Here is a 16,045-nt window from a genome sequence, read left to right on the forward strand (position 1 = left end):
TCAATAAATAAATATTTGACTTAGTTTGAATAATTTGCAAATATTCTCGTTTTGAAATGAAAAAACATGCCCCCAAACTATTGATGAATTTCAAGATATATATTATTGTGTGCAGTATCTCTGCGACACCTTGTCGTTGATATTGTTAATAATAATATGAACTGAACACAAAAGGTCTGATTAACAATTTATAGGATGTATTTTTTTTATTTTTTTAAAAGCTAAAAGTTGTATTCGCATATCGCCTCTAAGTGAATGGTCTATTTATATTATATGTCATGGAAAAAAAATCTTTAATTTATCGTTTAAGAAACTTTTACTTTAGTTGTGAAAAATGAATTTATTAATGTTTCAACTTTTCTTTGAAAAGATGCAAAGACTTGGAAGTATAAGAAGACCTGATTATAAAAAAGATGTGGTTACAGAATTTTTTTGGGGCATTTAAATATTTGATTACTTTGATTTTCCAATTTTTTTAAGCTGCAATTTGTTTGCAATAATTTTGGCAACTTATAAACATCCTGTCCTTATATAAAGGCTTAATTGAGTTCATTCCACTCAAGCAAATCCCGATGACAGTTTCGTTTTTCAACTTTCATTTGTTTTGTTATTCCAATCTATAATATGACTTGAATTAGAGAGGTATGACTTTAATTTGTGGTGTGTTTGGAGCAAAATTTTGTCCAATTTCTTATACAAAAAAAAATCAAACTACTGCGCATATATAGTTATTCAAATTTCAATGATCTCAATTAATTTATTCATTTCTCGAGTAAAACGAAAATAAATACGATTATTTCACTTTCATTTCAATATGTGTCCGTATATATGCTCCTTTCAGTAATTAATAAAAGTATAAAATATAATAATTAAGATCCATGCCATTCATGGAGCCCATGGAGGATTTGTTTTGTGCGAGCATTTTTAAAATAACAAAAAAAAATCACTAAGCTTTGGGACTTGACAATGAAAATCACGCGGTTTTAAATTTTTAAGCATTTAAATTTTGTTCATTACTTCAGATTTTCCAGTATATATAGATATATCATACATAGGCTTCATTAGGCCATTATACTCAAACTTACCACAATGGCAAGTTTGGCTTCACAAATTTCTTTTCTTTTGCTGTTTCTGCTATTTGCAACAACATTCAACAAAAGTGTGGGAACCTCAAACAGGTTGATGCGTTGCAATGAAAATGATCAAAGGCTGCTTTTGATCTTCAAACAAGGAGTGGTTGATCCAAGAAACCAACTCTCTTCTTGGCTGATGAAGAAGATTGCTGTCTGTGGGAGGGAGTTCACTGCGACAACATTACTGGAAGAGTCACAGAGCTTTTTCTTTTCAATCACACATTAAAAGGTGACATTAATTTGTGTGTGCTTCAACTTGAATTTCTCAACCAATTAGAATTGAGCTTCAATATGTTTGAAACTGTGAGTATGCCACCATGCCAAATCTCCAAATCTCCTTTTGAAGCTCACAAATTTCCCGATCGATCACTTGCTACTCCTTTCAATCAGTCAGCAAGTTTCTCTGTTGCTCTGTGTTATCTTAATTTTTCATATAATTGTGATTTACTCATAAAAGACCTTTATTGGCTTTCCCAACTTGCTTCCTTACAATATCTTGACCTTAGTTGCTGTGATATTGGAAATGATACCAGATGGCTCCACCATATAGCCATGCTTCCTTCACTCTCTGAGTTACACTTGAGAGAGTGTAGACTCAGAGATTTTCCATCCCTTGATTATATCAATTTTACTTCACTTGAAGTTCTTGATCTTTCTACCAATTATAATATGATGAATTCAAAATTGCCTGATTCATTCTTTAATATCACCAATCACATCTATCATCTTGCCCTTCGTGATTGCAATTTCCATGGCCAATTACCAAAGGCCTTGCTCAATCTTCGAAACCTCAAGCATTTAGATTTGGGTGGTAATATTCTCAAAGGATCAATTCAAGACTGGTTAGGCCAATATGAACGGTTACAATACTTGGATATAAGTGATAATTTGTTTTACGGTGTAATTCCATCATCTCTTGGAAATATTTCTTCCTTGTTCAACTTAGACTTGTCCAACAATCAGTTCAGTGGTAATCTTCCAGAAACCCTTGGACAACTCCATAACTTAAATTATTTAGGCATTGGTGGCAATTCATGGGTGGGTGTTCTTTCTGAAAAGAATTTTTCGAATTTCTCAAATTTAACATCATTGGATTTAAGTTCAACAAGTTTTGAACTTGACATTGATACCAAATGGGTCCCACCATTTCAACTTGAGAGGTTGCGTTTGAGGAACACAAGCATAGGTCCTAATGTTCCAGCATGGCTATACACACAACGGTCTTTAAGACATCTAGATATTTCTAGATCAGGGATTTCAACAACTGATGCAGATATATTTTGGAGCTTTGTAGTAGGAATAGAAGGTGTTGATATCTCAAACAATTTGATTAGTGATGACATATCCAATGTCACATTATCAGCAAATACCTCTTACTTTTATGCGTCTCACAACTCTTTAAGAGGATCTCTTTTCTCGTTTTTGTGCCAACTAGAGAGTAACGGGGAAAGCAAATTGCTTGAATTGAACTTGCAATATAATCATTTGAGTGGAATACTTCCTGATTGTTGGGCCAATCAGAAACAATTAAGATACCTCAGTTTGGGGAGTAATAAGCTAACAGGTAGATTCCTCCCTCATTTGCTTCTTTGAATCTTCACGGGTTGGATTTGAGTGATAATAATTTCTTTGGCGAATTTTCATTAGGCATGCTAAATTGGACATATTTGGATCACCTCATTTTAGAGCAAAATAAATTTTCTGGAAGTTTGCCAAATCCCGTGGTGCAACATTTGTCGGTTATTATGTTGAGGGCCAATCAATTTATGGGTAATATTCCATTACAATTCTGCAACATTTCTCATTTGACAATACTTGATTTGGCTGAAAATAAGCTTTCTGGATACATACCTTATTGCCTATACAATATCATGCCTCCAGATTCTATGGTACTATGGGATAATGATGAAATAATAAAAATATTTACGAAAGGAAGAGAATTAGACTACCAACTTGAACGTGTTGCATATCGTACAAGTAGCATTATTGATCTTTCTGCTAATAGCTTGTGTGGAGAAATTCCTAAAGAATTGTTTAGCAACAGTCAAATGCAGTCCTTGAACTTGTCTCGAAACCATTTGACTGGAAAAATTCCCAAAGAAATTGGAGGCCTGAGATTGGAATCTCTTGATCTTAGCTACAATAAACTTTTTGGAGAAATTCCTTCAACAATCTCCAATTTGTCTTCTCTTGCTTGGCTCAACCTCTCATACAATAATTTCATGGGACGAATTCCAATGGGAACTCAAATTCAAAGTTTTGACTCTTGGAGTTTTGTTGGAAATCCTAAACTATGCGGAGATCCTCTTCCAAAGAAGTGCAACAAAAAAGAAGGAACTCATGACTCAAAGCTAGCTAAAGGAGATGAAGATGATGGCTTTCTAAAGTCACTCTATCTTGGTATGGGGGTTGGATTTGCAGTGGGCTTCTCGGGAGTTTGTGGTTCACTCTTTCTCATCAGAGCATGGAGACACAAATTTTTCCGATGGTTTGATCACTTGAACGATCAACTTTATGTTGCTTTCACCCTCTGGTTCAAAAGATTCGGTTGAATATCAAAAACAGATCTCCCTTGAGGTAATAAATTAGCCATGCCTGAATTTTTCAAGTGTTGTTAGTATTTTCCCTTTTCCTTTTATTTTCTTCTATTTCATGAAAAAATTCTGTTCTTAGCTGATTATGTTTTATCTTGTTTATTTTTCAATATGGGATGCATCAAGTGAAATAGCATCTATCACTACTCTGATCGTTCCTCTGATTCAAATACTGAGTTCTGCTTCAAGGAATAAGGAGCTTTGCTGCTGTTTCGCTTGGTCAAGGACTCTAACAATGTCGCCTACTGAATGTCCTTTAATTTAGCGAAGTGTGACAAGAGAACATATTGCAATAATAGTTATTTGTGCGTCTGTGTATCTCCTGTTGTGAAGGAACCTTTGATGAATAGTTTAGAATGTGATATGTGATTGTACTCCAAAGTTTGATTATGAGTTTGAACCAAATAAAAAGATATTCTGCGTCTTTATTTAAGATTTCAGGTGTAAGTGTAACAATCAAAACGAAAAGGCATGTCAGTGTTGTAATCTGTAAGATAAGATTTATATGAGCGTTAACATGTGGGATATTAATTTGTAACTTGCAACAGTGAGTAGCTATTAATTTGTGGAAGATAAGAGGATCTTATAACATTCTGTTTTGAAGCTTCAGATGCTCTGTTCCATTTTGGTATATACGAGTAGCTCGAAAGAATCGTTCCTTTTTCTGACTAGATGTTCAAATAGCCTCTCAGTTACTTCTTTTTTTAAAGTTGGGTCAGATAATCAGGTGCAGAGCAACACGAGTATGTTTCTAATACCAGCTTGAAATCTGCTCATTTCAAGTACTCCCTCACATATTTTCTACAAAGTCATGTTAACTACTTTTCTAAGATGTTGAAATTAATTATAAATATTTCATTAAATCTAACTAAGGATTAGTGAGTTTTGACCCCAAAAAAAAAAAAATTAAGGATTAGTGAGTAGAGTGTTATGATACGTACTGGACCCAGTATTATTAGTGATACAAATAAAAGTCAGTTATTCTTTTTTCCCGCTACACATATAAGGTAATCTTATTCAAGACACTGTCAAGAACTAAATATAGACATTTCTTTTAGTGAAGATTCAAACTTTAGTTCACCATGTCGTGAGGGATTAGCCAATTCTAGTAAACTCGACTCTTATTGATAAAGTCGGTCAATTTTGTGTGACTGCATATACTAATTTAATTTGTTTTCTGTGAATAAAATGGTCACCTTTTCTTCACCCAATAAACAATCCACCATGACGTCAGATTATTAGTTGAAAAGATGGCTTCAATATTTAGACAATTATATATATATATATATAAAAGTATAAAGAGGAGATGATATAGATGGGAAATTTTGATGTTAAATTGTATAACTAAAGGGATAGAATGAAAATTAATAAAAAAGTTGTTCCTGGTGCTCCTAATAAATCTTGTCAAGTTGAAAAGGAGGGACCCGAAAAGGATTTTACATCAAATCCCAAAGTTGAACTATACAGCATGCGATGTATTTTTGTTCCCCGTATTATAAGTCGGTCCTCCGCTATGTTCAGGAAAAAAATACAATGTAAAAAGAAAAGCATGAAAATATAAATTTTAGTATTACTCCAATCTTTTAATTCTTAAAATAATTAGAGAGGGAACTTTTTTTTTTTGGGGGGTGGGGAATAGAAGTAAATTACACGCTGAGGGGAAAAATTCATGTTATTGGGATAGTATAGTTAGTTGACGACTTTCTTAATTAATTATTAATATTAATGAATAAAACATCATATTGTTTGGTCATTGCGTGTTCCCCCTACGCACTATGGGGAGGTTGATTAACTTTTAAGACCTTCCTCGCAATTTTTAACATTAACTTTAGTTTAGCTCCGGTCTCTTAAAAAAAGTCATTAATGCTAAAAATTATAGCGCTGAAAAAATCCTAAAACTTAATTAACCTCACCATATGATGGGTTGGGGAAACATGAAATGGCCATCGTTCATGAACTGTTGCTGCTACTAATAATAATAATAATAATAATAATAATAAATCAGTAATCAAGAATGTTCAGCAAGCAAGCTAAGGAAATCATCAAAAACAAATTAAAGTGAATGTTTTTAATCTTTGAAGATTCTTGAAAACCATCACAATTTTTTTTTTAAAAAAAATAAACCAACCATAACTGTGGGCAGAGGTGAAAATAGGTTAGGTCACATCAGGTTTCAGTCTTAACAAGCTAGGCCTGTTTGATAATAAGCCATCCTGAGCCTAGATTGTGGCTTGTTATAGGCTTTTTTTGCAGCTTAATCCTAGCTTTTATAAAGGTCTGACCTAACCTGAAACCTGTTAAAAAAAGCCTACATATTTGTTTGAAAAATTATTTTTACAAGATTGCACTGTTTCATGACTGCAAATTAAATATTGTAATGCCTCATTTTGTATACAAATTAATAATAATACAAGAAGACGTACCAAGCAGAAATAAAAAATGAACAGGAAATTCATATTCTTATATTTCCTTGAACGAATTGAAAAATAATGATGGCCGAATAACACAGTCAAGACGAAGTTGAGTTTCACTGCAACACTAATAATATGAAAATACGAAACAAAAATAATACCCCTCCGATCCTAAATATTATGCTTATTTTGTAGTGTAAATTACATTACAAAATGAGTTTTATATTTAGAACTGAAGGGAGTAATAGAAAGACAAAAATCTAGAAACTAAATTGTTCACTATGAAAGAAAATAGGAAACAAAGGTGTTCAGAATTCACAGGTCACCTGACAAAATAAAGTCGACATCTGCAAGGCAAGTGGAGATGGTTACAATAGAGAAAAAAGAATGATATAAGTAATATGGGTAATTAAATGGGGTAAAATGAGAGAGAAAATGTGTAGGAATTAAATGCAATGATATAAGCTGACTCATTCATGAAAATTAGCAAATACCACCTCAAATAACCAGAAAACAGCACAAATCCAACTCTCGCACAGTGGGAAGAAATGTAAAAAGCAATGGCACCTTATAAGATTTAGGGTGGAAGAGCACCGTGATAAAAAAATAGAATAGATAATCTTCTACTCTGGGCTGTGAAGAAGAATGGAGGTTGACGAACGGTACGTGTTTAGGATTGAAGAGGTTTCAGGTTTTAGGTTGAAGAGCAGCGCAAAAGATAATACTTTCTTAGTTCCTTATTATAAGAAACAATTATAAAGTATGTCATGTTCCTTTTTATAAGAGATTCTTAGAGTTTATCTCAAATTTTGTTTGTTGACTGCCTATTTTAGCCCCATTTAATTACTTATATTACTTATATCATTGCATTTAATTTCCACACATTCTCTCCCCCACATATTATCTCTCTTTCACATAAATGAGGATATTCTTGGCAGAAAAAGTTACACTTTTTACATATTTATAGTTTTTAACTAATTTTAACTAGTATTTTGATTAACATAATTTGAATAATTGTCTCTTATAAAAAGAAATAGAGGGAGTAATGTGTAATACCCTATTTGGAAACTTGCCAAACTTAAGACAATATAGGGATGTCAACATCATTACCATAGTAATTAAAGAAAATGGTTTACAAACTTTATTTCTAATTTCCTTACATATTGTCACAGAACCATGATATAAAAGAATAAGACAAACAGTCAGCAGTACAATATAGCATGGTTATAAAAAAATTATACTTACTTACTATGCATAACCATGTTGGGGAAGGATTATACCCCTAACATGATTATACAAAGCCTTTCATATACTTGATTGACACAATTTGTCACAAATAATACTCCCTCCGTTCCTTATTATAAGAGACATTTGATGCTTATGGCATATTTCTATATATAAGAGACACTTGAAAGTTGTCTCTACTTTTTTGTGTTAATTTCCTATTTTATCCATATTTATTGTCTCCAACTCACACTCTCTCTCCATTCCCCTTCTCTTTCTTTTAATAATTTAATTGTTCTCTCTCATACTCTCTCTCCTTATTAATGAGGGCATTTTTGGAAAAGAAATTATATTTTTTACACATTGATTGTTCTTAACTAATTTTAACTGCTTTTTTGATCAACGTAATTCGGTTATTCGTCTCTTATAATAAGGAACAGAGGGAGTATAACAAAACAAAGTTTAATTTATTTCAAAGACGTCCTCATAAATGTATAATCATAAATATTTCAATGTGGAAAACATAAAAAGAGATGCGTAATGATATCCTAAGTGGCAAATAAGTAATGATAAACATAACCAGAATTTAGGGTGTGATCACCAATGAAGGTGACCTCATGCCTCTGGTTCTTTTCCTGCTACAGCTCCTCTATTACTCTTACCTGAAAATGGTAGATGTAATAGAATGAGACTACTGTTTCAGTAACAAAAATTCCTACCCACCTCACTTACTAGCACCCTTAAGAGGTGCCAAGTGGGACTAATAATTAGAATAATCATTAAACATGTTACTATTACATAACATATATCAGATATCACCAACATAAAAGCTAAGGGAAAATGTCAACATATATGCTTGCTTTACTCATCATTTATTCTCATTATTAATCATTTAATTCTTTCCTTATATCTTCCTTATACCTGCCGCTTGAACTCATAGGCTAAGTCTTAATCATATGAGTATGACTGGTGACTTTCATGAGCTTCCTACACATGTGATGCGGACCGGCCAAAGTCGGCAAAGTACACACGGGCCATGGGTTCCTCCAGAAAAAAGGGGATTCTGCCCCAATGGGTTTACTGCCCAATATCCTAATGGGGATGTTGCCTTTGGGTGATACTATCCCGGGATATTCCTGGAGTGTCACAAATGAGGGGATGCTGCCCTCTTTAATAGGCCAACCATAGTGCGTTCTATGGAGGCAAATCACATGATAATATATGGATATCAAATCTCCATCACTAGACCTCCCCCGAATGTCAAACTAATTAATCATAATCATGACATTTCTCAATTCTCATCAGATATCTCAAGAACATGTATCTTAGGAGATTTAAAACATACACCAATCATATAAGATACTTAATATCGTACCATACAATAGTATTCTCAGATAATCAACGGTATAAACATATCATCCCAAAAGCTCATGCTAACATACAAAACACAATCAAATAAAACAGCAGCTTGGATACTTCACCTTGGTGAACAAATAACCTTTTGCCATAACAGACTACACAGTACATCCTAATTCCACAATTTCATTCAAAAATCACTCATCAGGCTTCTATCCAGTCCTATGGTTATAACAATTGATTCATTTTTCACAAAACAATCCCACCGAGCAACTTTCAAATGTCTAAAGTTTTTTCATTGTTTCAAAACAAGTTTCTTATTCCATATTATTCATAACCTATCCTAAAGGGTTTAATTTAATTAAAAACTCCTCATAGAGGAACCGCTAGGCAAAAACAAGTAAAAATTCACGTTACCTGGTGTCCAACAAGTGCTTACAAGTCAAATATTTAGACCTTGAACTTGGGGTTGTCAAACCTAATATCATATCTACAAACAGAAAATACATGTTACTACAGTATCTTATGGGTAAGCTATGTATTAAATTTGAACCCATAACTCCCTCTTTAAGGTTTCCGAATTGTTACTCAGAATTCTAGCTTGTACAGTTTTTCTAAGATCTGGAGTAAGAACATGGATACTATGCTTTAGATTCAATTCTTAAGTTTCTTTAGCTTATATTATCTTTAAATTTCTAAATCATATCATTATAATTTATTCATAACCCAAGTAGAAAACCCTCAACTTATAGCTTATGTTCTGTTTTTGAAAACTTAGAGAAACATATTTAATACGAGTAAATTATTCTCACTACAGATGTTTAATTATTAATCTAATCGTTGAAATTAACATATCATATGTCTTGAGTCTATTCTCCAAATTTTGGCTCGATCTAACGGCGAACAAATTTAAAAATGATACTTTACCATTCAATGTTCTATCTATAAAATTTGAAAATAAAGAGTTTAATGCATATCTAATAACTCATACCTCATATATTGAATCACTAACCTAACTGTTGAAATTGACGAGTTAGATGTGTCGGACTAGAAGACTGGAAGACCAAATTTCAGCTCGATCTAACGGTTTACAAACTTGCACACGGCACTTTACTGAGATTGTCTCAGTTTTGTGCAAAAATATTTAATTTGTTCTTAGTTCTTCCATACTGCCGTCCATTTATATTTCATATCATTTAGTCGATGTGGGACTTTTTAACCTTTTTTGTTTTATTTATCTATTCATATGTAAATAGCTATATATACATACATACATACGATCATAAATATTTTAATTGCTTATATATATTTAACCACTATTGAAGTGATGTCAATAGATATTTACTTACAGATTTACTCAAGTCCTAGAGATCAAAATTTAGGAAGTTACATAATGGAAAGCAAAGGGAGCAGCTAGGACGCTAGGTTTCAATCCACGAGGAAGGATGATTAGTCTACATGACCCAAAAAAAAACTTAAGGATAGGATAGTAATTAACTATTATCTAAATTGGCAAAAAAAAAACTAAAATTGTAAAATGCAGCTAGGACGCTGGGTTTCAATCCACGCGCACTCACTTGTGCACTAATCAAATGTAAAATGCGGCACTTTTATTGAAAAATATCTATCTAATTAGTCTACTATTCTGGTCATAAATATAAAACCCATTTTGTAGTATAAATTACACTACAAAATGGGTTTTATATTTAAGACCGGAGGAATATCATTTTAATTATAATTAAGCCCTTTTAATGTTATTGACCCGTGGCTCATAAAAGAGGCATGAGACTAAAGTTTATGGGACCTAGAGTTTTGAGCTTCTGGCAACTCTCTTTCCTCCTCTGGTGTTCCACCTGATTGAGTTCTTTTATCTTTCACTGTTCTGCTTATCTTGTTCTTATATAAAGAATCCGTTTAATCCTAAGAAGTATCAATTCTTGTTTTGCCAATAGCTGCAGAATTGCTCACCAGGACAGTGTCCATAGGACGCGATTCGAATTAACCAGTTATTTGTAGATGTTGCCATTAATAGGATTTACACAGTATTATAGAGAAGTTAGAAGATCTATTAGACTTTTGGAGAATTTAGGTGCTGTGACCCATAGGATGAAAATTGAAGGTTAGAAGAAGGAATGTTTGTATTCTATGATTATTGATTCTAAGAGATGTTTGTATAGGTTTTAAAAATACGATCTATGTAATAAAAAAGATAAAAGGGCTCAATATATAAATATATGTTTGAATATAAAGAATTTAACTGTGTACCGAATCCGCAATTTAAGTTCATTGCACATACATGTATTATGAGGCATGTGAAGATAGGAGCGGGCAAGAAACGAAGTTGAAAATTTTTTTTTTTTTGAGAGAATCCCATAAAAATATCTTTAAATTTCAAAATTCCAACCCATCCCAGTCTTGTTTATTACTGCTGTGTTTCAATAACAATTGACAATATTTGAAAAGCAAATAATAATATATTTTTGTAATAATTCCGGATTTAAAATTTTCAAATTTTAAATGTATTTTAATTTCTTGAGATTTTCCCATAGTATTTTGGGAGGCCACATCTAATTCTACTGAACTCTTATATGAAAAGGTAACTCAAGATACAAAAAGTACATCGCTAATATCATAGGTAAAAATTAAAAAAAAAAATCTCTTTTATTACCATAAAAAAATATTTGAATTATTTTTGAATAATTTTTCAGACATTCTCCTTTGAAATTAAAAACACCCCCAAACTTTTACTTTCTCAAATGTTCAAACCATTTGGTTGTAAAAATTGAAAATGAAGGTAAGATTGGTAAAATGATGTGAAAATGAATGTATTAATGTTCCAATTTTACCTCCAAAAGATGGGAAGACTTGTAAGTATCAAAAGACTTGACCATTAAAAAATAGGTGGGTGTCAATTTTATTACGCATTTAAATGTTGGTTTACTTTTTATTTTGAATTAATATATAATTTTTTGTTTTTTAAGTTTGTCCTCATTTTGGTTTTGATCCCTCAAATTTTAAATCATAAGTTCTGGTTCCTCAAGTTTCTTTTTATTTAAAAATTGATCTCTATTATTCAAAAAAAAAAAATTTGAATCATTTGCCTCTTAAAAGACTGAAACTTATAGTTTGAAACTTGAGAAACCAAAATCAGATAATAGAGTTGGAGAACCAAAGATTATATTGAATTTTTTATTTTTAAATAAGTTTTAAGCAATGCGTTATTATCTTTTAAATTTTCGCTCACATATTTGGAAAGTGGAACGCATGTGAATAGGAAAGGAAAGAAAGGAATTAACAATTTCTTTTTATGGAAGTTATACGCAATTTTTATATTTTTTTGTTGTATTAAGTATTATAACAAATTGTACATAAACTTTATTATTTTCAGGCCTTGCTTACTAAAATTTTGTCCAATTTCTTATACATAAAAATCAAACTTCAGAGCTCAAGTATTTATTCAAATTTCACTGATCTGAATTCATTTATTCATTTCTGGATTAAAAAAATAAATAAAATTAATTCACTTTGACTTCAATACTTGAGTGAGGGTGTGCGAATACCCCTCCAATAATTAATAATATAAAATATAAAGTTTATAATAAACTATGTTATTTATAAGTCATAAATAGTGTTGGTTATTCTTTCAGCTCGCCCATATAGGATTTGTTTTGTTTGTAAACATTTTGAAAATAAAAAAATCACTCTGCTGTTGGCCTTTAATATTTTTACAAATTGTCTGTAGATTTTAACTAACACGTACTAACTTAAAAGGATCTAAAAATATAATATATATTATATCTGTGGTATTTTCTTATTTATAATGTTAAAAACAGATGTAGTTAAAAATATCCACTAATTCAGCTTAGTTTCGGAAATTTAAAAAGATAAAAATACAAGGCATGGAACATAATGAAGAGTGACCGGATGCATTTATGACCCGATTTTCTATTGAAAAGACGTGAAGACTCGGAAATATTAGTAGACTGGAGAATAAGATATGTCGCGTGGTTATCAATTTTTTAAGGCATTTAAATTTTTGTTTATTCTAGATTGTCCTATGTAAATGGGTGTATATATAATGTAAAGACTTCATTGAGGCCATTATGCCCAAACTTACCACAATGGCGAGCTTCGCGTCACAGATTTCCTTTGTCTTGTTGTTTCTGTTATTTGCAGTCACATTCAACAGAAACATGGGTATCTCAAACAGGGTGATGCGTTGCCATGAAAATGATCAAAGGCTGCTTTTAATCTTCAAACAAGCAATGATTGATCCATTGAACCAACTCTCTTCTTGGATTGTTGAAGAAGATTGCTGCTTATGGGACGGAGTTCACTGCGACCACATCACTGGAAAAGTCAACCTTTCTCTTTTCAATTACACATTACGAGGTGACATTAATCTGCGTGTGCTTCAACTTGAATTTCTCAACTACTTGGACTTGAGCCTCAATGCGTCTGAAACTGTGAGTATGCCACCATGCCAAGTCTCCAAATCTCTGTTTGATGCTCATAAATTTCACAACCAATTACTTGCTACTCCTTTCAATCAGTCAACAAGTTTCTCTGTTGCTCTGCCTTATCTTGACTTTTCAGAAAATGATGGTTTAGTCATAAATGATCTTCATTGGTTTAGTCATAAATGATGTCAACTTTTTTTCTTAAACTATCTTGACCTTACTGACAATGATATTGGAAGTGGAACCAAATGGCTCCAGCATATAGCAATGCTTCCTTCACTCTCTTTTACGCTTCAGTTATTATGGATTAAGAGATTTTTCTTCCTTTGATTATCTCAATTTTACGTCACTTGAAGTTCTTGATCTTTCTAACAACCTTATGAAGTCAAAATTGCCTTATTCATTTTTTAATATCACCAATCACATCTATCATCTTGACCGTCTTGCTTTCAATTTCTATGGCCAGTTACCAAAGTCCATGGTCAATCTTCAGAACCTCAAGCATTTAGATTTGCATTATAATAATGACACAAGATCAATTTCAAATTGGTTAGGCCAATATGAACAGTTGCAATACATGGATATATCTAATAATTTGTTCTATAGCGTAATTCCATCATCTCTTGGAAAGATTTCTTCCTTATTCTATTTAAACTTGTCCCTCAATCAATTCAGTGGCAATCTTCCAGAAACATTTGGACATCTCCTTAATTTAAGTCATTTATACATAAGAGACAATCCATGGAGAGGTGTTCTTACTAAAAAGCATTTTGCCAATCTCTCAAATTTAACATCATTGGACTTAAGTTCAACAAGTTTCATATTTGACTCTGATCCTAAATGGGTCCCACCATTTCAACTTGAGCCATTGTATTTGAGTAACGTGAGTGTAGGTCCTAATGTTCCACCATGGCTATAGACACAATGGTCTTCAAGAAATCTAGATATTTCTAAATCAGGGATTTTAAAAATTGATGCAGATATATTTTGGAGCTTTATAGTAGGAATAGATTATGTTGATCTCTCAAACAACTTGATTAGTGATGACATATCCAACGTCACACTATTAGCAAATATCTTTTCCTTGGATGCATCTCACAATTCTTTGTCAAGATTTATTTTCTCACTTTTGTACCAACTAGAGAGTAACAGGGAAAGCAAGTGGGTTGACTTGGACTTGTCATATAATCGTTTGAGTGGACTGTGGAGCACTTCCTGATTGTTGGGCCAATTGGAAACAATTAGAATACCTTAATTTGAGGAGTAATAAGCAAACGGGTAGAGTTCCTCCCTCATTTGCTAATTCATTAGTGAGTTTTTCGCAGTTGGATTTGAGCTATAATAGTTTCTTTGGCAAATTTTCATTGGACTTGTCAAACTGGACAAATTTGGAATACCTCAATTTAGTGGGAAATAAATTTTCTGGAGCTTTGCCAAATACCATGCAAAAAGGGTTATATGTTATCACATTGAGGGTAAACCAATTTATAGGCAATATTCCATCATAGTTTTGTAACCTTACTCGGTTGACAATATTGGATCTTGCTGATAATAATCTTTCAGGAGCTATACCACATTGCCTATATAAAATCATGCTGCCGATTACGGCATATAATCCTATAGATGATATAAAAGTCTTTGCTAAAGGAAAAGAATTGGATTACGAGCACTTTACACTGGTGCATAGCACCGATCCTTCCACTAACAATTTATATGGAGAAATTCTCAAGGAATTGTTTAACTCAGCTCAGCTGTGATCCTTAAAATTGTCTCGAAACCATTTGATTGGGAAGATTCCCAAAGAAATTGGTGGCGTGAAAGGATTATAATCCCTTGATCTCAACTACAATAAGTTTTCTGAAGAAATTCCTTTAACTATCTCTAATTTGTCTTTTCTTGATTATTTGAACCTATCATACAACAATTTCACTGGACAAATCCCATTGGGAACCCAAATTCAGAGTTTCGATCCATGGAGTTTTGTTGGCAATCATGAACTTTGTGGAGACCCTCTTCCAAAGAAGTGCTGCAAGAAAGAAGCTTCCAATCACTCAAAGCTAGTGTTATGAGTCCCACATGGGGAATCTCACAAGTGTTGTGGGGTTTATAAGTTCAAGGGGCTCTCCTCCCAATAGGCTAGTCTTTTGGGATTGGGCTCTCTCCTTGGGCTTATGCTCATCACATTAGTGCTTTCATTGAGAGTTAGCTAACCGGAAAGGGCTACCTGCGGAGGGTTCTGACCGGTAAGAAGACCGAGTAAAGTGCCGTAGAGTGGAGTCACCGGGACGTTGGCTCTCGAGAAGGGTGCTCTGTTATGAGTCCCACATTGGGGAATCTCACAAGTATTGTGGGATTTATAAGTTCAAAGGGCTCTCCCTCCCAATAGGCTAGTTTTTTGGGATTGGGCTCTCCCCTTGAGCTTATGCTCATCACAGCTAGCTGAAGGAAATGAAGATGATGACTTCCTAAAGTCATTGTATCTAGGGATGGGAGTAGGATTTGCAGCAGGTTTCTGGGGGGTTCTCTCTTCCTCATTAGAGCATGGAGACACAAACTTTTTCAACTGTTTCATCTTCTGGCGGATCAACTTTATGTTATCGTGGCCCTCAAGTTGAAAAAAGCTTCCAATGAATGTTAAAATTATAGAGATTGCTGTTGAGGTAATTAACCGATCTGAGATCATATTCTTTTTTTAATAAGGTTTTATTTTCCTTTTCGCCTTGTTCTTGCCACAAACAAATTCAGTTCTTATCTGCTACGTACTACATTCCAATGACTTCCTCTTAAATTCTTTCAAATCTCATATTTTGTTTCAGGGAATAGAGAGGTTTGCTGCAGCCATACATGGTCCGAGGTCTCTAATGTTT

General features: G+C 33.0%; 2 protein-coding genes across 2 annotated transcripts; both read left to right on the top strand.

Annotated features, from left to right (window-relative positions):
- The first annotated feature begins 1,089 nt into the window (after positions 1–1,089).
- Positions 1,090–3,685, top strand: LOC114718901 (receptor-like protein EIX2). The gene is made up of 3 exons (XM_028904343.1): positions 1,090–1,325; positions 1,667–2,697; positions 2,781–3,685. The coding sequence occupies exons 1-3, from the start codon at positions 1,090–1,092 to the stop codon at positions 3,683–3,685; spliced, it is 2,172 nt and encodes a 723-aa protein (XP_028760176.1).
- Positions 3,686–12,839: 9,154 nt separating this feature from the next.
- LOC114718902 (receptor-like protein EIX1) lies at positions 12,840–13,364 on the top strand. The gene has a single exon (XM_028904344.1). It carries the CDS (start codon positions 12,840–12,842, stop codon positions 13,362–13,364), a length of 525 nt encoding a protein of 174 aa, XP_028760177.1.
- The last annotated feature ends 2,681 nt before the right edge of the window (positions 13,365–16,045 follow it).

This window comes from Neltuma alba, unplaced genomic scaffold (assembly GCF_004799145.2).
Source record: "Neltuma alba isolate B1F8T4 unplaced genomic scaffold, ASM479914v2 tig00011879_pilon, whole genome shotgun sequence".
Lineage (NCBI taxonomy): Eukaryota > Viridiplantae > Streptophyta > Magnoliopsida > Fabales > Fabaceae > Neltuma > Neltuma alba.

Excerpts from the sequence above, each read along its gene's own strand:
- LOC114718901 (XM_028904343.1), top strand. The coding sequence starts at position 1,090 with ATGGCAAGTTTGGCTTCACAAATTTCTTTTCTTTTGCTGTTTCTGCTA. Across the intron at positions 1,326-1,666 it reads GCGACAACATTACTGGAAGA|ATGGCTCCACCATATAGCCA; the intron begins GTCACAGAGCTT and ends AAATGATACCAG. Across the intron at positions 2,698-2,780 it reads GGGGAGTAATAAGCTAACAG|GCATGCTAAATTGGACATAT; the intron begins GTAGATTCCTCC and ends AATTTTCATTAG.
- LOC114718902 (XM_028904344.1), top strand. The coding sequence starts at position 12,840 with ATGGCGAGCTTCGCGTCACAGATTTCCTTTGTCTTGTTGTTTCTGTTA.